Here is a 23,559-nt window from a genome sequence, read left to right as displayed (position 1 = left end):
TAACAGTGAATGATTTATTTTCCTCTCGGTCAGCCTGTCTTGTATCTGACACAAAGAGCTGATATTGTTGCATTATGTATTTGAGAGATCACTTTTTTTCTCCCCCTCTACTTTGACTTTGTGTACGGAGCCTCCATGTAAATTATGATGTACGTCGTAACCAACTACAGCACTAAAACGTCACTTACACGTTCATGCATCAGTAATGAGAATCCAAAAATGTATTATATAATAATATAACTTCGACAGGGGCCATCCTGTTGCATAATAAGTACTTTAACTTTTGACACTTTAAGTACATTTTGTTGATCATACTTTTGCACTGACCTTTACTGTGGAGTATTTGCATCATTTGGTAACTCTTACTGTCACAGATGTGTATGTAAAAGATGTGTGTTAGGTTGAATGTGCTCTTTGATAGAGCCCCATGTCCCCTGGCACTTAACATAATCTGTTTAGTGAACTTGAGCTGAGACTGTGTTTAGTAAATATTTAAGGGCCTTGTTCCTACATTCCCACCCGCTGTTTCGTTACGCGCCATATTTTATTCATAAATACCAAACTCAAATTAGTTTCCACCCAATTCTGAAATATGAGTGTAATTAAGTGTGTTTTCTCCCCAGCCCTGCAAAGCCACAAGAGCTCTTTACTAATTGATGAGGGGCCTGTTCATTATTCATGAGCTGAGATGAACGTGTAAATGCCTTGGCACCCATAAAAGGCCTGAGTCTGCACGGTGGGCCTGGGTGGGGTAGAGTTGATAGGTGCGGGGCAAAATCCACATGGGACCTTAGAGAAGGAAAGAGGAACGAAGCAAGAGAAGGTCTGCAAAATGGAATGATTCAGTATATTGTGTCATTTTTTGCTTATTTTTAATCCTCTCATCTGCATGTAACGGGTGTGGCACAGCACACGCATACAGTACTGTACAGGCATAACTGTCTGGATCGCCTCAATAGAGCTTGACGTACAGTGAATTTGAAATCACTGAGACGTTACTCAGAGCTCTACTTTATTGGTTTGACTTTGATAAAAAGGAAATGTTGTGTAATGTTTCTGGATCCTGGGAACACCCTGAACACTGAGACAACAGTGTGAGGCACACAAGTGTGTCCTTACATGGCAGAGGCTGAGAAATGAGGCCTTTTATTTCCACAAAGTGCTCCTCGAAGGGACTTTCTCACTGTATGTGGGTGGCGCACATAGTTCTGTGTCAGTGTGTCCTTTAGTGTGAGCCCGCTCAGATTTACAAGCCACAGATGATGTTCATAATTAATAGCTAAAAGCCAAATTACGACATGAGAATTTTGCTCTCCTGCTGCTCTCCTCTCCTTGATGGACAATACTGCAAGCAGTCAGCGAGGAAACACGTCATGTCTGCGAAATTTATCCTCTTTATGTTTTTGACCTCAATCTCGTTCCAATTGTTTCCCTCTGTGCATTATGTGGGGAAAATGCAGGTTATACTGTCGGAGTGGTGTAATACAGCTTTTACTAGCCATCTAAAAAATGTAGTTTTGTCTCCCCTTGCACAGAACTTTCCTTCATGGGGCCACTACACAACCCATTTTGCTGCTGCCACCGACTAGAAGGAGCTCTGGGGCTGTAAAACTTTTTTTTCATTTTTTTTTTCCGATAACTCATTTCAAGGTCTCTCTGAAATTGCAGCTTCTTCCATACTCTTTCCACCTTCCCCCTGTGTCCAAGATATGAGATTATATTTTTATGTCTTTCACACTTTATTCTCTAACTATTATCCACTGTTTTTACATATACATTATACACATTCATGAGGGCTGTGTATTGGCAAGATACGTATCATGATACAGGGGTTACGATTCAATATATTGCTGTATTGCGATACTGTAAGCCATGCGATATATTGAGATTTTTTTAAAATCTAATTTTTACGAAAACTCATAGAATAAGGAACACACTACCAGATGCATAAATCAGAGTTGAATCAGAACAGTGGGATCTGCATTTGCATTTATCACAGTCCTGTAACAATCTTTGGATGTAAACTCTTAATTAAAAATCGCACAGTGTTTTTGAGAATCGATACAGAATCACAAAACATAATATCACGATGCTTGATATTTTCCATAATTTCTTACACCCCTTATATAAATACAGACTGGAGACTGTATACATAACAACTGCTGTATTATTTTTATTATTAGTATTATTGTGGTTGTTGTTGTTATTATAATTGGTAGGGATGACAGTTCAGTACTTGAGATCAGCTTCATTAGTGTGCATCTATATAATTCTGCTATTGCAAATGAGAGCAGATCTCTTTCTGCACGGCTACAGTACAGTAGAGCATGTCTCAGTGTCTGTGCTGTAAAAGATCCCACTGCACATGCCATTTCACCCTCTTAGACTTTAAAAGATCTCTCCATTTTTAAATGAATAATGCATTTCATGGCCACCGGATAGGAAATTCATATTACATTCCATACATTCAGCACGCAACATCCAGTTAGATTTACACTGGCATGCAAGAGTGCAGTATGTTAGAGCAGAGAACTGAGGATATTGGAAGATATATGATAACCCACACTCTATTTTATACCATATGAGCACAAAAATGACGTTGTTGAAGAAATATACCTGTCAATACTCGGATAATAAGATGACAATTGTCCTCTGTGCAGTCATAGTAACAGGACCTCCAACATTGCTCACCAGTTACTGACTTACACAGTGAGATGAGTGATAAGACGGTGTATGTGTGTGTCTATTTATCATATCCCACATGTGTAAATGTAGCGTCAGATAAGCTTGTTTTTCTTGTTGTTTTTACATCAAAGTCACATCATAATGAACTTCAGAAAATGTCCTCTTTTATGGAGGATGCTTGAACACATTCTGTTTGTTTCGTGTGAAATGATGCCATCTGTGCTGGATTGATCTTCATATATTAAGGACATATCAGTTAACTTTCTCCTAAGTGTTTTTTTGCGTTAATGCTCTTTTTCTCCTTCTCTTTTCTCTCTATCTTTCTCTCAGAGCCACAGCAACACATCGAGGACAGATACTTTTCAAGGATGCTCTGGCCCAACAGCTTTGTGAGCAAGGAGGTGAGTAGCATCATCATCATCTCCCCCCACCCTTTATGACAGAATCATGTGCATATACTGCACTCGCAGGCAGATATTCACACGTGAATAGACATACATGTTGAAGCACACATGTGCACCGACATATATACATACCGTACCCCCTTCTCACTTCCCATTACTGCCCATCATATGCACAGATTGTCAGAATATGGATGACACAATATGGTTGATATGCTGCTTCTTCATGACAGTGGCATTGCAGCACTTCCTGGCGCTCTTTCTGCCTAATGATGCAGCCAGAGCCAGAGATATTTGGATGTCCTATATTGCCAGCTTAATTTCAGCTTATGCTAAACTCAGCTTTTTTTTCCCCTCTCTCTCTCTCTCTCTGCCGGAGATTTACGCTTTATGGCCGACACTTCTTACATCCACTTTCTGTGACAGCCTTAAGTAGCTATTGACAGACAGTGCAGTCCCACTCTGCATGCTGAGTGTGTATAATTGCTTGTTTACAGGAAAGAAGCCTCCTCCTCACTCGAGAACTCCTCCTTGTAGATCAAATGTGACTTTAATGCCGAAAGTGGAGACGTACACTAACCGCTGCTGGGGTCTTTTCGCTAACTGTTTCGGGGGAGAAAACAACAACATTTCAGCTTTAAGATATACTTATTTTTTATTAGAAAAAAACAACTTCTGTGGCGAGTCTCTGAGGACTGAGTGCTCAACTTCATGGCTCAATGCCACTTGGAGAAGACGGGGCACGGAGCCCTCAGTCAGGCCTGGAAGAGAGACAGAGAGCGAGCGACAAGGCTCTTCTCCTCTGTCTCCTTGCCCGAGAGCTCATCCTCTCACCACCGCTGACACACTGCCCCAGTCTTCTCCTTCTGCACATTAAATATCTGCAGCCAGCAACAGTCACTTAGTTGTTGAGTGCCAAGGCCGTGCAGTATCACACTAACGCACAACTACTCACAGCAGACAAGCTGGAAAGCAGAGATTTAGACCTTACAAGGCCTTGGAGGGGACAAGTTGTGAATGGGAGCAGACAGAGACACTAACCTCATACAACAGTTCGTATGATATCTTACGAAAAGTTATTCCTCATTTTTTGTTAGTTTTCCTACGAATATCCAGCAACACGTTTCAATTTCCACTCTTTACATGCATACTGTATTTTCAAAATAAAGTTCCATCTTCACAGGAAAAAACTTGGTTAGGTTTAGGCCAGTGATGTCAAAAACATCAAAGTATCGATACATAGCGATACTGAATATTTCAGTATCAGTAATATTTATTCCGCCAACGGTTTCAATACCCATTTTCCACAGTATTGATACACGGGTACCAGCTGCGCTTTCTGCGCTCTCTTTTCTCTGACAGCGAGTTGATACACACACTGCTATTTATCTTTTAATAAAAAAATAAATAAAAGATCAACTTGGTTAGGTTTAGGCAACAAAAAGGTTGTGGTTTGAGTTAAAGTAACTCCAGAAGTGGCTTAACTTAAGTACGGAAGTTACGTGACAAATAAATCAACGTTGACAACACGGGCCTCCTGGGTGAAAGTCCTGTGTTTTTTAACCCACCCATCCAACCCGACCTCCTCCCACACAGCGTTTATTGCTCTTTATACTTCCTGGTTCACAATTATGTGGATTACATACCAATTGATTTCATGGGATATGCGAATTACAGTGCGTCACTTTTCATAGGTACAGTATATAGCCATGAACGGTGTATGAGAACAGCCTGAACAGTGAGGTAATCTAAAAAAATGTATCTGTAGAGAAGATGTACAGGTATGAGAGGTAGAACAGGTGGGAGAGACAGTGGTGACAGTGGTAAGGGATACATAGGAGCGAAAGTTGAAGAATGTAAAGCTATAAATTACTTGTGTCAGTAATGACAATTTCTGTCTAATTGTTGAAGGACAGATGGGAGGATAGAAGGACAAAGATGGTGGGATGAAGAGATAACAGTAATGAGAAACTTGAAGGTCATAAATTGCAGGTGATTTGAGTGTTAGAGAGAGGTAGTGGGGTGATTTAACATCATTAACAACAGAAAAGTGGGGAAAGAGTAGATGTGAGCGGGTGGCCGACTTTGTTGTAGGCTAATTCCTTTGACGGCCAATAACGCAATGCTTTTTCTGTCGCTGAGCTACGCCAGCAAATCTGAATTACAAATTAGAAATGAACATGCCGTGGGCAACAGAAGGCGATAGGACAGAGGAGAGATGAGAGGAGAGGAGGAAACAGAAATGGGTCTGATCATTTCTGGTCTCTGGTGAATTGTCCGAACGGAGACAAACATCATTTCTCTCCGCTCCGCTGATCTAACTCACCGTAGTCAGCTCCTCTTCCTCTTTCCAAACCAAAACCTGCAACTTCAAAAGAGCTGTGCAGATTACAAAAATCATGAAACTGGAATGTGCAGGGCTCTTGACATAAAAATGAAACTCGAAAATGACTTTGACATTAAACAAACTGTGCTGTGCTGCAGCCAAAACTGTATAACTGAGTAGAGAAGTGCGCAGATACTGACTCAGAAGAAACTGCTATGGTGAAAAACTATACAGAAATCATGTTTATTGTCTTAGTTCCCTCAGCAAAGTCTGACTTTCCAACGGGTGAGGCAGAGGCCTGTAGACTTTTCCCTTCCGGCAGGATCAAATAAGCTACCGTCCCAAATTCAGCCGCAGAGTGGCAAAGAGAGTGCAAGCTGCTTTGAGCAAAGTTACTTCAAATCTAGGCATTAGCATTCAAAGTGGAAGAAAAGATACGGGGCCAGCTCAAGCCACTTCAGAAGTTCATATGCTTAAGACTTGAGCTTTGAAGAGCTGCAGAAATGAAAGCTATCTAAAGCAGGGTTATGATCCATGGAGGAGCGGGAGGGAAGGAGGAACAGAGAAAGGAAGCGATGGAGGGAGAGAAACAGAGGGCAGGCTGCTCAAATAAGAAGGCAATCAGGGGTGATCAGCCGGGGTGAGGACTTTAAGAACAACTGGGCAGATTAGCCAGCGAGATAGAAATAGAAGGTGACATTGGAGTGTGAATTTGAGCTTAGCATGATAAAGAGATATAAATTCTAATGTAAATAAGAGATTTAAGGATAAAGAAAGAAGAGGAGAGGTATAAGCCTTTCACTCACTGAGGTACATCTGACATGCAGCACTTTGCTTCTCAGTAACAGAAAACTTCCCTGCAAGTTCACAGAGACAGGTGATGTTGTAATGTTTCCACTCTGGTGCCCCTAAAAGCCTCCTCAGACATAAGCAACAGCTGCATTTTATCTGTCTAGCAGTGTTGGGGGATGCCTGGTCCCAGACCAACCCTGACTCCCACAAATTACGTTCCCATACAACTACTACTGCATAACCAAAATACGTTTTTAGGGAAACGTATTTCCTCCCGGATTACGATCACAGTTTTAAACATGTGATTAACATTGTAAATGGAAACACAACAAAACTACTTGGATAGATTTATTAAAAGAAAACATCATGGTTTGGCTTAAAATGACTTAAAAACAAAACAAAAACGCAAGACATGACTACGTTTCACAGAGGACACTAACACCGATCTCCTCGGAGAAAGTCTGTTATTTGTTGGACCCATCCACCTGCCCTCCTGCCCGCCAGTAGTGCACTTTCTTCCTTGTTATACCTGTTTTTATTCAACATATTTTCATTCACAATTCGCTTGATATACTACATCATCTGCTCTGCATGTCACTCGTTATACTACGTCACTCGCTGTGGCCGTCCGCAGAGACAAAGATATTTCTGATACGTAAAAGACAAACGAAATCTGCGACAAAAACACGTTTCCCTCCGAACGTAATTGGGAATGCAATTTACATGTATGGGAACATAATTTTCAGGAGACAGGGCTGCCAGACACACTGCTCCTCCCTGTACTCTCGCAGCTCCTTTCTGCTGTGCCAGCACCCTTCTTTCCCCCATTCCTTCATTCAGTTCCTCCCAGTTTGCTCTGATCGACACCCCATTACTTTATTCAACAACCAGCACCGAAAAATACCCATATTTTGTTCTTACTTTCGGATTCAGAAGACAAAACTAATGGGTGTCTGACAAATGGTGCTGCAACCGAATGAAATGCACAGCACTATGGAGTAGTTCGTGGCACCAATCAGCACATTGCCAAATTGTTTGGACAGGCTCCTGGAGATGCTTTAAAGCATGATGCGGCAAAATGCAAATTACCGCCAGAGTTTTAAACGACTGGAAGTATGCGAACAGACAGGCTGGCGGATGAAACAGAAGTACATTTCCGCTCCTACTGAGCGACCATAAAAAGACTTATTAAGCCCATATGAGAGGAGCCAGGGCGGAGAATGAGGAGAGGTAGGGGTGGGCTAGGAGAGGGTGCTCCATGCTCGAGGGTGGAGTGGTTGTGGGTGTTCAATGGCGCTGCAGGCCGTCCATCAGCTCTATCTCCTGACAGCAGGGCCAGCAGTCCCTGCGTTCTGCCCAGCTCCTCTCATTTCCACAGAGGGAATAAATCAGGTCTTTATGGGCCTGGCCGAGTGCACTGCACCCCAGATGGATTATTAAAGGGACATATAACTCAAAGAGGCCACTGCTCCCTGAGGGACGCCTGATCACAGCGCAACAGAGGAGGGACGGGTGGCCTCCCCTCTCCCACCTCCTCGCCCGCCACCCACCCAGTCTGCCAGCCAGCCTGCTCGCCTGGCTGAACGCCGGCTCGCCTGCCATCCGTCATCGTTCACCAGCTAGAAACCTTGAGACCTCGCTATCTAGTCTATATCTCTTCCCCTCTTGCATCCTGACTGCCCTCTTTTCTCCAGTTTTACTCCTTTCTCTCCTCCCAGTCTTCTTTTCTGCTCTTCTGCAGTTAAGATTTTTCCTCTTTTGCTTTTTTGTTTGTGTAATTTTTGCCGGAATTACCTTAATTACCCAACTTCAGCAAGCGAGGGGTGATATGTGGAAAAATGTGCATTGTGTTACACCCCCATTTCCAACACATCGACAGCCAGGAGATGTTTGCCAAAGAGCAAAAGTTGAATGTAAAATAAGCCTGTCCTCGTGTTTTGAGACTCTTGGTTCGACTCCTTAATTCGCACTATTGTGAAGAAAAATATGTCTCTACCTTGGATTCCAGCTTTATTTAGAAACACAGCTAGAAAAGGTAACATAGATATTGGAAAATAGTAGTGAGTCTTTCTTCTTTGCTGGTCTCCTCTGCACTCACCTATGATTATTGTAATGATGCCAATTGAAGCCCACACAAAGGCCCCTGGTTTTCGCTGAGTGGAGTGAAGTGGCTGCAATCTGACTTTGGAGAACCATTTCTTTCTAGTCATTGTAAAAAGGAAAAACAACAGCATCCTGCGCCCTGGTGAGTCAGTAATTGCAACCGCCAGTTAGACGGGAGGAACTCGACTTCAAACGCGGTTCGCGTCGTCAAGGATGTGAGTCAGACGAAGGGGGGAAAAGAGCAAACGAGAGGAGAACAAGGGAGATTGGAAGAGTTTACAGGGTTGGGGAGAAAGAGAGGAGGGAGAGGAGATTAGAGCTGGAAGAGGGGGAGAAGATTTAACATGACTTGTGCCCTGCGCTCTTTGTGCCGAGATGTCTGAGTCTGCCAAAGCTTATGCTCATTTAGTCCCCCCTCGGATCACCCCAACCCTGCTCATCAGCACCCAACCCATTTTAGTCCCAGCGTAGTTTATTGAGAATCCCCTCCTTTTCGTTGCTCCTGTTTATACCGTATGTGTGCATATGTGTGCATGAAAAAGCAGAGAGGGTTGGGTCAGCTGTGGAAGGAAAAGCCGTCTGCGTCTATGTGTGTGCGTCTGCATGCTTGTGAGTATAAGCCCTGGCCAGGGAGATACAGGCATTAGCAGAGATGAGCCGCAAATAGAGGAGGCAGTAATTGAAGTCTTTAAGAAAGTGAGAGGGGATTAATCCAAGTGAAATGAGCGCCACTGTCTGCTCCCGATGCGCAGAGGGTTAGGCAGAGAGAGAGAGAGACGGATGGAGGGGTGGGCAGGAGGGAGAGATTGTGATAGAAGGAGAGCGAGAGAGACAGCAGGAGAGCGTGATGAAGCATGGAGAAAGAAAACTGTAAATGAGGCCCTTTTTTGGAAGCTTGAAGGGATTATCCACCCAAAAAAAAAAATCTTTTGGGCCTTTCTCCAGCCAAATGGCCTCTCTAGAAAGACTGAAAGCGATTTAGACGGGTTTGTTTAAGAGAGAGCAGAATACCAACCAAGCATTTATTACTCTATGTCAGTTTGAGAGGGTGGATTACCAGGAATCGGGTTTTTAGTACATGCTCTTCTCAGGTTGAATACATGTTAACTGAGCACACAACTGCATTTTTTATTATGGTTTAATAGGAATGTTAATAAGGTGCAAGAAACATGTGAGAGTTGCACATGCTGGGATTGATAGCTCCTCTAAACATGTTTTGAATCAGCAGACATTGGAGGATTAGCGGGTGAGGAAGAGAGAGAGAGAAAGACAGAGTAGGAGGAAGAAGGGCCTTTGATCTGCTTTTAATGGGCTTCATCGCTGAGCCCGAGCTCCAGCCATGGAGCTGAGCATCTGGGCCCACCGGAGCAGCAGCCACTGAACCGCCCAGCTCTGTCACACAGGCCTCTAAGACTCCAACTTCTGCAGTCAGCACGAAACTTTACCAGCAATCTGTGAATAGTAAATCCATTTCTAAGTGCCCGGCATTTGGATCCAATGGGAAGAAATTAGGGCAGCTGACATAAGTTAGGCTTGAGCTCCGCGTAAAGACATCTCCAAGCAGAGCCATTACGATAGTAAGAAATCTTTTTTTGATAATCCCTCCCTCTCTTGATTCAGGTTTCCGTTGTTTATGAGGTGGGCTTTCTCTAATGTAAGCTCCTCTCTCAGAGGAAATTTTAGAACTGCTGTAACGTTTGAAAGAAAGTCTTAAATAACTTGAAACGAAACTTTGGATTGAGTCCTCACTGTGTTATCTCAGTGTGTTTTATCAGGTGGGCAGGCTCATCCTGGATGGAGAATACTGTGGCAGATTATCCTTCTCTTCTGTCTGAAGTAAGGCTGTCTTTTAAAATAAACTCCACTTACCAGAGTAGAGTGAAGAAGCTCAAAGGGAATGAAGGGTGACTTTTTCACTGAGGTTAAAGCCACTGTGCCACTTAACAGTGACTGATCATGAAACAAGGTTAACTCAAATTCTCTAATACGGGCGAGCAACGTAAACTCTGGAAATTTTGCTTAGCAAGTTATAACAAAGGTGTGCAAATTACATTTTACTTCATGATCTCAATGGCTGAATCTTATCTGAATATACAACAGGGAAGTTCTGGAGTTCGATTCTCTCCTGGTGCATATCTGACTTTAGGAAATGACATCCACCAGACTACGTTACTTGTCACACCTTGCCCGTCTCTTTTCTTTTTGCACCAGCTAATAAAGCACAGTTTGTACCAAACGAATCAATCAAAATGTCATCAGTTTGATTCATTAAGTTTTAAAGCTCACTCTGTACTAGCTCCTCTATCGTTTCTGGCACACATACTCTGCAACTTTACGGTATTTTTCTAAAATGTGGATGCAGACCAGGGTTATTATGGTAAACTAAAACGGAATTATGCAGTGAAAAATATTTTTAGTAAACTGAAACTAAATAAAAACTATATCCTTTAACATATTGGCAGGTTAAAAAAATGGATAAAATGACAATGAACATAAATTCTTTTCAGTTTTTTAGCTATAATATATGACTACCGGAGCGGCACACAACTATGGCAAGAGGGTTGCAGGTTCAAACCCGGCTTGTGGCCCTGCTTTGTGGAGATTGCATGTATTAGCATGTGTTAACGTGGGTTTTCTCCGGGTTCTCTGGCTTCCTCCCACAGTCCAAAGACAGGTTAGGTTTAATTGTTGACTCTAAATTGCCCATAGGTATGAATGTGAGTGTGAATGGTTGTCAGCCCTGTGATAGTCTGGCGACCTGTCCTGACCTACCCTGCCCTTCGCCCAATGTTAGCTGACCCTGAGTAGGACAAGCGGTTACAGATAATGGATGGATGGATATCACTACCGAAAAATGGAGACAACATGAATTTCCGTCAACTCTCGTGACATTGAACCACAGAAACTGAACAGACTTGACATCCCAGGAGATGGTGCTTTGCTGCAATTGCTTCACTAAAGTATTGCAAAGATTAAACATTAAACATTAAGGCCATTCATACACAGTTCTCCAACCATGTATTTTGTATCTGTATGTAGCTACATACTTCTCAGACATAATAGCTGGCCCTAACTAAAACAAACTACTGTAAAACTAAAATCAAACCTTTCTGAAAAAACTGAAACTAAACTAAAACTAGCAAACGCACTCTGAAAACTAACTAAACTAAAATGAAATTGAAAAGTCAAATCTAAAATAAAATAAAAACCAATTAAAAAGTAACCTTGATGCAGACTGTATTCTATAAAGTGTCCTCAGTGATTGTTTTGACTCATTAAGTCTTAACACTCACTACCCCCCTCCATTCACCTCCCTCCTCCTCTCAGAGCTGTGTATCCCCTGGGAGAGATTGACGGTTGAGTGTTCGCTCGGCAGTGGCCACAGATTACAGCACACAGGCGCCTCTGGGGTGGATGGCGGTTAATTGGCATTGAACCGTTAATCATGGCCGCCCGGCCTTTCATTACTGAAAGGAATTAACAGCAGCAGCCAGGAGACTGCAGCCGTGGCCGGCCAGGACACACACAGAAAGTTTGTTTCACTCAGAGATGATTTAAGAATGGGCCCTTTTCCCTGCGCTTACTGACTAATACACACTTTTTCCATGCAATCATAACAATGCAAAACTGCACCGATAGGAAAAGTCGGTGTAGTCTGTTCATTTACTTTTGTTTGCATATAAACATGAAGGTTCATACTGGCACTTCTACAGCTCTTTATCTGTCAACGAAAACTAACTACCTGCAAATTAGGCCCACGACTGGCATCAGACAGACATCATCAGACTACACCTGTACATACAAGATGTTGCCACTGAATAACTCACAATATTTACTCTGTTCTTCTCTGTCTGATTCAGCTCCAACCGAGTCTCCATTGAGACCTAGTCTTGGTAAGTCTGCATTTCATTGCACGCTGTCATTTCTTTTCTTTTTGATAATATAATCACACAGGTAATTACCGTACGACATGAAAATACATGGTATCAAACAGACTGTGTCTAACTGTGAGCATATGGTGTGTGTGTCTGTGTGTGTGCGTGTGTGTGTGTGTGTGTGTGTGTGTTTGTGTAGTGGAGCTCCATGGCAAACACGCTGTGCTGCGTGACGACTTTGACTCCAACCTCCAAGGAGAGCTGGACCCGAGCATCTGGTAGGTGAAAAGGTTACGACTCCTCTTGTAATCGTAGGGTGCAATCACTTTCTAAATCTTTGGTGCTCTTCATTGATGCTTTTTGCTTTTGTTAAACCTCTGTTTCCTCTCCTCTCCTCTCCTCTCCTCTCCTCTCCTCAGGTCTGAGTGTAGTAACTGTGAGGTCGGAGAGCAGTGTGGTGTACTGATGCATGGCAGAGCGGTCACTTTCTGCGAGCCCTTCGGAGAACGAGAGCTGGTAACTGCCATGTTTGACCACACCGCCACCGCTGTACATTTTACAGCCCATTGACCATACATCCAAGGCAACCACTCTGTAGCCACAACCACAACTACAGTAAATTACAGCTCACTGGCTGTCACCACAGTAGAATCCCATGTTCAAACATCTGCATCTCTATAAACTGTCCACAAACGTCTACACTAATGTGCCGTTATAACAAAGAAGGCGATTGTGGTAAAGGGCTGGGGATTTGCCAGGCCTAATCTAGCTATTGGAAATGAATAGCTAAAATATAAGTAAGAAATCCTAAATATTTATGTGCATCTAGTTAGCAAAAGCAAGCTTAGATGAAACAAAACCACACATGTGTTTGGTCTGTTTACATGTGTTAGGCTCGGCATGACTAAACATGCCCAAATGTATCCGACCATGTGGCCCTACCTCAAACAAAAACAACACATTCTCATTGCAACTCGTCACATATTAACGCTTTGTCAGACCCCTGAGCGTGACTTTGTCAGACCACATGCTTAACGTTGTGAACTAAACAAAAACACTTGCTTAAGTTTAGGAAAAAACAACATGGTTGTGCTTAAAACTACTACATTTGTACAGTGAAAATGTGACCTGACGTGAACACGGGAGACAAACAAACAGCTGATTGTGAAGTGAAAGTAAAACTTATCATACGGGACATGAACAGCTGTCTCCTGGATGAAAGCCCTGTGTTTGTTGGACCCACTGTGTGTCTCTTTTGCGTTTTAAACTACGTCACCACCACAGAACTTTCCCTGAGCGTTTACTGTTGCTGCGGATAAGTTTACATTGTAGTTCATTTGAAACCTGGTGCGTTTCATACTGCCGCTTAAGGGTGCCTTGTGTGGCGGTATCACACACAAACAGCCGTGACAAAGCCTTGGTATGTGACACCCTGGGAATGAGAACGGGCTGACAAAAAACAACTAAAAGCAAACATGGAGATGCTTAAAATGTGTGGAAATAGAAGAACTGATATCACTTCTTCTTCTTGTACATTTACACGAGAAACTTTATGTGTCTCATGATTTGTTTGTTTAATTTCATTATTTGTGTCAGCCGGTTATGTTGCATGTTTGTGTATGTGAGCGTGCCCCACTGGCCAGCTCATGGCCGTTGCTCTGCACTGCTCTCATTTGGCGGTTACAGCTGATAATGCAGCCCCGACCATCGGGGCCGTTGCGGAAGCGTTGCATCCACCCTTTGGTTCCCCCCCAGGTTAACACTGTTAGCTCTATTAGCTGCGAGCCGCCGGCTCAGCCATCGCCGTGTTGAGTCCTGTGGAGGCAATAGAAATGCTCCCAATCTCGCATTTAGCACCTTTAAGATTGGCATACATTATGTTACAATTAAAAATGAAAATGAAACCAGAAGAAGCACAAAGGACTGAAGATCATATCATGTTCATTTTACAGTAAAGTATAGTAGTATCAAGATACTGCCTGACACTGCCTTGGCACATACACACACAAATTATGCCAACTCATAATTGCTTATCAAGCCATTTCATGCCCGTTTTCTGTCTTTACAAAGTTGATTTCCGCCTGTTTATTCTGCTGTAAGAGATGAAAGCCAGTCAGCAGCAGAGACGTGTTTAGTGCCTCATGATTCTATTTACTTCACTGATAAACAGTTGCTTTGTCTGTCACCGTTCCAGATGTTTGATGTCGCTGCCTGGCAGCTCTTCTGTCAAGTGCCACAAGCTTGCACATCCAGAAACACAGAAACGTTTACACACAAACAGATAGTCTCAAATACCACATCATCAACAATGAGGGCATGCATTCATGTAGACACAGCCAATCATTTGCTTCTCTTGCACGAACTCTCTCCCACTATCTCTATAGATAACATATAGCCCATTTGTGTTTTATATATGTTTTACTCATCTCCAGTGGTTGAAGTTCTGAAGTCACCTTTCTGCAGTGATGTGGAAATGTATAGAGTGCTACAGGAATGAGTCAGAAATGAGTATTTTAGCACTTCACGTCATTGTTAGATGTGGTTACACGTGCAAGACTTAATACTGAAAACATCAGTGAAACAAAGCTTTTTTTCAGCTTGGTGTTAAGTTAAAAACATTTGAGTGCAGCAAATCATATTGATTTGTGATTTTGATTCTTTGAGGATGATATCCTAAACTGCCTTGTGTATCTTCCTCAGACCACCGTACCTCTCAACACTACCACAGCCTCAGTCCTGCAGTTTGCCCTGGGTGAGTATTAAATCTCTACACGCATTGCAAACAATACAAAAGACAGATTTTGTATACAGTAACAGGCTTATGTATGAGACCTTTTCAACCCTGTTCAAATATCTTAGCCCCTGTGTGCAACAGTGTTTTGCAGCCAGGAAAAAAGGTCCCATTGTCATCCTCAAGTAGACATGTTTTGTTCTGTTACATGTCAGTAAGCCAACTGGTACACAGTATATTTCGGTGTTTCTTTCTCTTTCTCTGCCTCTCCTATCACAATAATGAATGATTTACAATACTCTGGAAAGACACCCAGAAGGCCATGGCAGAGTTTTTAGAGGTGTTGTATTTTTCATGTCCATTACATGCATCCACCAGTTCTCATGGGAACGTGACTGGGAGGAAATAAGAGTACATACCGTAACGACAACCCCTCTCGACCCCCATCCTGTCCTGCATGACTCTTTCTTTCTCCCATCTCTCGTTCTGTCTGGCTGCGCTCTCATTTACAGGTCATTAATATGAATTTGTGATGCAGTAGGGTTGTGTATGGAGCAGTTCAGTAGAGCAGTGGTTGCAGGTTAATGCACGGCTGTGTTCAGTGGGGATGGGATGGAGCAGCGCTGCAGGACGTGGACGCTGCACATCGTCAGGGGACAGGTGGGGACGTGGGGGTTAGCCTGCTACGTCCATTAGCAACCTCTGACCCCGCCAGCTCCCACAGCACCCACATAAACCCGCATTTTAAAGGCGCAAAAATAGTCTGATCCCACACAAACTTGTAAAGCAGAACTGCATAAGATTATGGACACAACATGTACTAACATTATCTCGCTGTACTGCAGTTGGCTTTGGTCCTATATCAGCTCCTCCCATCACCTCTGCCTAACCCCTCCTAACTCCTCTCAGCCCTGTTAAGCTGCTGATCACATAGTTCCACAATGACACCATTTAGACATCATTTTCCACTTGGCTACGGGGGGAATGTAGGAGCAATCAGTCAGAAGAAGCCACCACGCTAGGCCTGGCTGCCCCTCAGGGCATACTAAGGATCATTGCCCCGTTGATAAAATTCAAGCGTTGAAAAAAAAGGAAACTAGCCAACATTTTCTGAATCTGTTCCCTCAACAGGAGTGTTAACTGTCATATATGTCTGTCCTGTGTGTGCGTTTATATTCCCCAGGCTCAGGCTCCTGCCGGTTCAGTTACTCAGACCCCAGCATCACTGTGTCATACAGCCTAAGTGGCAACGGCAACACCTCAGATGACTGGATCACACTGGAGAAGATCAGGTCTCTCTCTCCTCTTCTTCCTCCTTCCTCATCCATCCCACAGTCCTTCCATCTGTTATGAACACCCGCCCTCTCTTTTTGCCTCATTCACACCTCCCCCTCTCAATTTGTCATTCCTCTCCTGTTTGTTTCTCTATGATCCCCCTGTTTTTCATCCCTCTATCCCTGCCTCCCTCTGTTTAGTCAGCTCTCAGACAGGCATAATGTAACGATACAGTCTTCTAACTACAATATTTAGCTGCAGTAAGTGCATGTTTTGCTTTTGTGTAGACACAGAAACCAACTCATAAATCAACTACTAATTCACTTGGACTCATTCTGAAACATGCTTTCCTCTCTCAGTTTCACTCCACCATACGGACATTCAGTGTCTCTCCATATGTGGCTATTTCAGCCTCACTTTAATGGTTAATGATGATTATTTAATGCATAAACATGTAACACTTAATTACATAAACACCACACACAAGACCCTCATGTTATATGTTTCTCCTCTAGAGCCCCGACCAACAGCAGCACCGTCGTCCACCTGCTTCCCCTGCCGCATCGCTCCAAGGCTGATGGCGTTCGTCTCCGCTGGTCTCAGGAGGCCCCCCAAGGCCCCGAAGGCTACGAGTCCTGCTGGGGTCTTGACAACGTCCTGCTGGTCAATGCTGCCCACAGAGCCCCCCTCATGGAGGACAACTTGGACCCTCCAAACACTGCCAACTGGCTCTTCTTCCCTGGAGCTACCGTCAAGGTACACTGATTCCTACTTTACACATGGATTTCATTCACAAAGAAATATGATAGAAAGCCTAATGACCAGTCAGATGAATAAAGAAACTTGCTGTTGCTTGAAAGACAGATTTTCAACTTGTGCTCCGCTGCATGTTAAAGCAGAGTAAATACCATAATCATGAGGTGCTTTCAGCCTTAGAGCAAGGGAAGAACATTTCCACATGAAAGGTGTTTCAATTGACAAGTGTTTTTTTAAGACACTGCTTTGCAAAAGTGGTTACCTGTTGCATGTGTTAACACCTGTGTTCTTATTGGCCAGCATGCCTGTCAATCGGAGGGCAATGCCCTGTATTTCCATGGTGGGGAGGGAGTTGGCCACAGCTTTGCCTCCACCAGAGACATTGACCTTCATCGTGAAGAGGGAAGGAGCTACTGGGAGGAAGACTTTGAAAGCCCACCCTCGAAGTAAGTCTAGATCATGGTCTCATTTCTTCCCCCACTCTGTTTACTGGATAATTTTATCTAAATATATCTTCAATAAGTAAGTAATCTTTATTTCTATTGCACCTGTCAAAACACAGTTACAAATTGCTTCACAAGTGCACATAAAAACACCATAAAATACAACAAAACAATTACAGAGAAAGGTCAAACTAGACATTTAAAACTAAATTTACAAACAACAAAAAACACAGAAGTACTGCATTATTAAAATGCCAATCTATACAGATTTACAGGTTTTTAAAAGCTTTTTAAAATGTGGCTCTGACTCGGCTGACCTGATACTGAGGGGGAGTTTGATCCACAGCCATGATGCTAATATAGTCAAACCGTATTTGGTTGCCAGACCTGAGGCAATAGTCTTTTATATTGTTAAAAGAACAAAACATATAACGGAGCCAACTTTAAAAGTAACCGAGAACAAGCTGAGACTGAAATCAAAACCAAAATAACCCAAGAAAACAGTATCCTTAATGAATGTAGGGTTAGTTTTGGATGACACATTTTATTTTAGCACCCGCCCACATAATAGCTGGGAAAGAGAGGGTTAACAGAGAGAGATTATTTTGGTAGAATATCAGTACTCTGATATTTCCCTGTGTGTGTATACATGTTCTATACATGCTTTGACACCTGTCATATGTCAAGTGATGCGACATGCAGCGTGATGTACATGTTTAAGTCAAGCATGGGGGCTGACACAGGTGAATGCCATGCCTCTGACTGCTACAGAGACAGCAGTCCATCTGTTCAGAGTGAGACACACGCACACTCATATGCTTTCAAACACACGCTGGACAGCAGACAGCAAGGAAACACTGTGAGAGGCACCGCAAGAGGCCGAGAGATAAAAGAGGAGAGATGATGGATAGTGTTACTGCCAGAGAGTAATTAACAGGCCTCATGCAGCAGGCCTGTCAGAAGAAGGATCTGAAACAGGAGGGTATTTCTCCGGCCGCCCCACACCCTCACACCTTCCTGCAGCATGCCAACATGCCGCACTGCATGCTAGCTCTCACCCATCAGGCGTCATGGGCTGACACATGTGTTGGGTAGGCAGTGAGAGTTTTTGCTTGTTTTAATGCTACTCTCTCCACTAAGTGTCATTTAACCCAATACTGGCTGTGACAGAAACACACCAGCTTATACGCCACATGGCAGAAAATAAAGAAGAACAGGGGGGGGGGAAGGAGAGGGGGGAGAAAGAGATGGAGGTAGAGGAACACAGGAGAGGGCTGACACACTGAGTTAACTTCTGTCTGTGCTAATGAGGATCCTCTCTCCACTGTGCAGAAATATGTATCCGTACTGTACGTGTAAATCCTCTTCCAGGTGATTTATGCTCTATTCCTGGCATTATGTGTTTGTTTACTGGCAAGGTGTGAATTATGGCAACAGTTTACTGACTTCAGTAATACTCCAGAGGGAGATGCTGTGTTAAAGAGGCAGTCCATAAACACAAGTGTTTGCATCCTATGATTTTTGTGTGCTGTTATGACGATAAAGTCTCATTGGGGTTAATATTTTGCTTCAGGTTAAGGGTTTAAAATTGCACACATTACGTTGTTATTTTCAGGCTTATTTTCCTTCTTTAACTAAACTTACTTTCAAGAATTAATTGTTGTTACTGTATTTTTAATCTATATTCAGGCCATAAACCATCTGACTGTGAAAAATATGAGCTACGAATTATTAAAGTTTTTAAGGGTAATATATCTCGTGGTGTGATTGCTTTAATGGCTTGTCTTATTTTTTTATTAATAATGTTGAAATACTGCCACATAAATTTCATGTTATTTTGAATAAATAAATATATAGCATTTTCTTACTAAAGCAGCCCTCCCTGTCTGTGTTTTCTTTACTCAGCTGGGACATAGAGGGAGCTGTCTACGGGACCCAGTGTGGAGAGATCGAGTCAGGCTCAGCACTAGTGTTTGAGAAAGAGGGCCGGAGGAGAGTGTGCACCCCCTACCTCGACACCACGTCTTATGGAAACCTTCGCTTCTACTTTACCATGGGTATGGATATCCGCCGTCCATAATACATGTATTTGGAGATTTACTCAATACATTGTTATGTACAGTACATGCTCTTTGTGGTGCCTTCAACAATGCTTTTTCCACATGTATCTTATATTACATAAACATAATGAGGTGTGTTTGTGTTCAGGTGGTGGCGACTGTGATCCAGGAGAGTCTCATGAGAACGATGTGATCCTGTTTGGAAGGTCTGAAGGCAGGAGGGAACGTGTGGCGCTCGACACCCTTCCTTACTCTTCTTACAGGGTGAGACACACACATGTTCACACACATGTTCACACACAAATAAATATGTAATCTCTATCAAAACCTTATAGTTATTTTAGCCTGACGTGATCACTTTACTGCATACTAGTAAATTGATTTTAATACCGTCACAGTTATATTGAAGCGTTAGTCCAACTATCCTATCATGTAATATGTTCAAACTTTTATTAAAGTGGCAGCATGTTTCTCGACAACATACTCTAGATCACAACAACAGTGTTGTTCAGATTAATAATTATAATGATAACTTCATTTATAGAGCACTTTTCATACACTAGATGTAGCTCAAAGTGCTTTACAAAAGAAAAGAAAAATGCAACACATTTGAACAAGGGTAATAAAATTAGTCAGGAGATGTAAAACAATATAAGTGAAATAAAAACAGACCATTAGAAATAATAAAATGAGAGGATTAAATAATAATAATTAGAATTACATTAATTATAAGACAAATTAAATAAATACGTTTTCAGCTGTTGTTTAAAAATGTTCACAGAGCCCACATCTCTTATAGCTTTTGATGGGTATTCCATCATTTTGGAGCATAGTTAAACCCAGCAGTAGAAGATCTGAAAGCTCATGAAGGCGTATTAAGGCGTATTAGTTGATTAATAGATTAATAATCTGCAGATATTTTGATAGTTGATTCATCATTTATGTTATTTTTAAGCAAAGATGCTGAATGTTTACTTCCAGCTTCTCATCTATGAGGATTTGCATCCTTTTCTTTGATAGTAAACTGAATATCTTTGGGTTTTGGATTGTTGGTCAAACAAATAAAGCAATTTAAAGACATCATCTTGAGCTTTAGGGTATTGTGATTGTCCAAAATTGGCGGGTTTTCTCTATTTCCTAATTAGTGTCTTCCCTCTGGTCTGATCTGTTCATTCTATCCTCTGTTTCTCCTATCTCAGACTCCTGCGGTGGTATCGGTGGCGGTGCCCACTGAGCTACAAACACCAGTCACCCAGTTCTGCCTGGAGCAGCGGTCACATGGTGGTGCCAACCGCCATGTATGGGCCGTGGACTTCATGCAGCTGCTCCCTGTGCTGCCTGGCACCCACACACACGTGGCTCAGTTCTCCATCAACCTTGGCTGTGGCTCCTACCAGCCTGCCAACAGGTGTGACACATTTTAAAAACTAGGTTAGGCAGCTCTTTTATGCGAAAATATCGCTGCTTTTTAAGCAACAAAGGAGACCTCCACACGCCAAGTGAGACACCCTTGATTCACTCAGTTATTTTGGTGTCAAGAATAGTAAATGGTGCACACAGGGGACTTAAGGACACAATGCTTTAATGTTTCTAAACAGCAACATCTGGAGAAATCTGAACTCAATTGGTCTCTAAGAATAAGAAATGAGTTCAAGGAGTTTGTTAAGATCGTGTTATATTTCTTCTGGGTATTTAAATCACTACTCTTGCAGCCATTTGAAGCTTCATGTATTAAATTGGGGAGTGCTTTTTTAATAAAAGTAGAAGGGACAGACTTTGCAGTGGAGTCTCTGAAGAAATTATTACTCTTTTTTATCTAATCTAAATTCAGAGCTCTTCAGTCGTTTTACAATATTTTAGTTTGAAAATTAAAATGTTGAGATAAGATATTCTCTGTTGTTTTTCAATAGCGTGACTCTGGAGTTTTCCACCAACCACGGTCGCTCCTGGTCTTTGCTCCACACTGAGTGTCTGCCAGAGCTCTGTGCTGGACCCCATCTACCTCACAGCACCATCTACTCCTCTGACAACTACAGCGGGTAGGAACGAGTCTGCACATCTGTATGTGTGGCTGTGCCTTTATGTATATCCTAGGGCTGTCAATTGATTCAAATAGTTAATCACGATTAATCGCACATTTTTTATCTGTTCAAAATGTACCTTAAAGGGAGATTTGTCAAGTATTTAATACTCTTATCAACATGGGAATGGGCAAATATGTTGCTTTATGTAAATGTATGTATATATTTATTATTGGAAATCAATTAACAACACAGAACAATGATAATATTGTCCAGAAACCCTCACAGGTACTGCATTTAGCATAAAGAATATGCTCAAATCATAACATGGCAAACTCAAGCCCAACAGGCAACAACAGCTGTCAGTGTGTCAGTGTGCTGACTTCACTATGACTTGCCCCAAACTGCATGTGATTATCATAAAGTGGGCATGTCTGTAAAGGGGAGACTCGTGGGTACCCATAGAACCCATTTTCATTCACATATCTTGAGGTCAGAGGTCAAGGAACCCCTTTGAAAATGGCCATGACCGTTTTTCCTTGCCAAAATGTAGCGCAAGTTTGGAGCGTTATTTGGCCTCCTTGTTGACAAGCTAGTATGACATGGTTGATACCAATGGATTCCTTAGGTTTTTTGGTTTCATATGATGCCAGTATCTTCACTCTAGCTTTAAAAGCCCGCTACAGCCTCCAAAAGATCGGTTGTATTAATGCGTTAAAGAAATTAGTGCATTAAAACAAATTTGCGTGTTATTATTATAATTATATAATTATTATCGTGTTAACTTTGATAGCTCTTTGTATATTGTCAGTCAGTCTCTGTGGATATATACATATTGTATTTTGTCTCTCCAGGTGGACCAGAATCTCCATCCCTCTGCCCAACGCTGCCCTGACAGAGATAACACGTTTCCGCTGGAAACAGTCCGGCACTGGAACGGGTAACATGTGGGCCATAGACAATGGTTAGTGCTATACATACAGGTCACATGGTATACTCACAGTGTCATGAAAAGCTGTTGTTTTCTTGTTTAGTTGGACCCCACAAATGAGCCTAAAACCCTCCTCCTTTCAGGTCTCAACCTACTAAATCCAGGATATGTTTAGGGTTACAAACTTTTTTATCACAGCTCAGCTAAGTGAGCAAAAAATGACTCTTTGCAGTAAAAGAAAATGTAATTTCCACGCCTGTGTTTTGCTTCAGTGTATCTCGGTCCCGCCTGCCTTCGTTACTGCTCTGGGAGAGGACATTGTTCTCGCACAGGCTGCAAGTAAGGATCTGCTTTTTATTAAACCAAATAAATCCAATGTCTCTCCTTCAAAATGAGTCTGCTCATTATCCACCTAATGCCTTACAGCACCAATCACCATTCAGAATTAATCAAATTGTGTTATGGTTATGATTTATTAATGGATTTTCATTATCTCTGTCTTCTTTTTCTCGTTTATATCCTTCACTCTTTTTAATGTCTCATGTCTTCCCCTCCTTTCTCTCTCCTCTCCTCTCCTCTCACTCTCCTCCTCTCCCAGATGTGACCCAGGCTTCAGTGGTCCAGCCTGTGAGCTTGCCTCCCAGACCTTCCCAGCTTTCCTGTCGGAGGGTTTCTCCAGCCCACGCCTCTCCTCCTATCACAGCTTCTCCTCCCTTCGTGGGGCTGAGGTCAGCTTTGGCTGTGGGGTGCTGGCCAGCGGCAAGGCCTTGGTCTTCAACAGGGACAGCAGGAGACACTTGGTTACCGCCCCACTAGACAGTTCCCAGGCCAGGTAATCAAAGTGCTGATAGAGAACAGGATCATGAATGTAAAAACAAAAACAAACTGGTTTCATACACATACAGACACAAGCAGAGACATGAGGGAACTCACATGCGTACGCTTGTACAAACATATCCATGCTCAGCCTCATGGTACGTGTCCACAGGGGTGTTTTTGGACGCAAGGGATCAAGAATATAAGTCTCAGATCGGTTTGACTCTGATGAAGAGTTGGCTTCGAAACGTTAGTCTTCTAATAAGGTTGTTTGCCTTAAATCCATGTGCTCCAGTGTGCTTTGGACCTGGTCTCTGAAGTCTCTCCTGTTACAAGATTGGCCT

The 23,559-nt window shown here is 42.6% G+C and overlaps 1 protein-coding gene across 6 annotated transcripts in view; it reads left to right on the top strand.

The window, feature by feature from the left end:
- reln (reelin) overlaps positions 1-23,559 on the top strand; it is a 119,607-nt gene that overhangs the window by 56,735 nt on the left and 39,313 nt on the right. For all 6 annotated transcript variants that reach the window (XM_037766980.1, XM_037766982.1, XM_037766981.1 and 3 more), the window contains exons 4-18: positions 3,016-3,086; positions 12,168-12,200; positions 12,382-12,460; positions 12,602-12,698; positions 14,883-14,934; positions 16,097-16,205; positions 16,704-16,944; positions 17,245-17,390; positions 19,293-19,444; positions 19,596-19,711; positions 20,647-20,855; positions 21,358-21,486; positions 22,323-22,432; positions 22,672-22,738; positions 22,998-23,231. In XM_037766980.1, coding sequence (XP_037622908.1) covers positions 3,016-3,086; positions 12,168-12,200; positions 12,382-12,460; positions 12,602-12,698; positions 14,883-14,934; positions 16,097-16,205; positions 16,704-16,944; positions 17,245-17,390; positions 19,293-19,444; positions 19,596-19,711; positions 20,647-20,855; positions 21,358-21,486; positions 22,323-22,432; positions 22,672-22,738; positions 22,998-23,231 — 1,845 coding nt within the window. The remainder of the gene's footprint in view (positions 1-3,015; positions 3,087-12,167; positions 12,201-12,381; positions 12,461-12,601; positions 12,699-14,882; positions 14,935-16,096; positions 16,206-16,703; positions 16,945-17,244; positions 17,391-19,292; positions 19,445-19,595; positions 19,712-20,646; positions 20,856-21,357; positions 21,487-22,322; positions 22,433-22,671; positions 22,739-22,997; positions 23,232-23,559) is intronic.

Source organism: Sebastes umbrosus, chromosome 4, assembly GCF_015220745.1.
Source record: "Sebastes umbrosus isolate fSebUmb1 chromosome 4, fSebUmb1.pri, whole genome shotgun sequence".
NCBI lineage: Eukaryota > Metazoa > Chordata > Actinopteri > Perciformes > Sebastidae > Sebastes > Sebastes umbrosus.
This window is presented reverse-complemented; position numbering and strand designations above follow the sequence as displayed.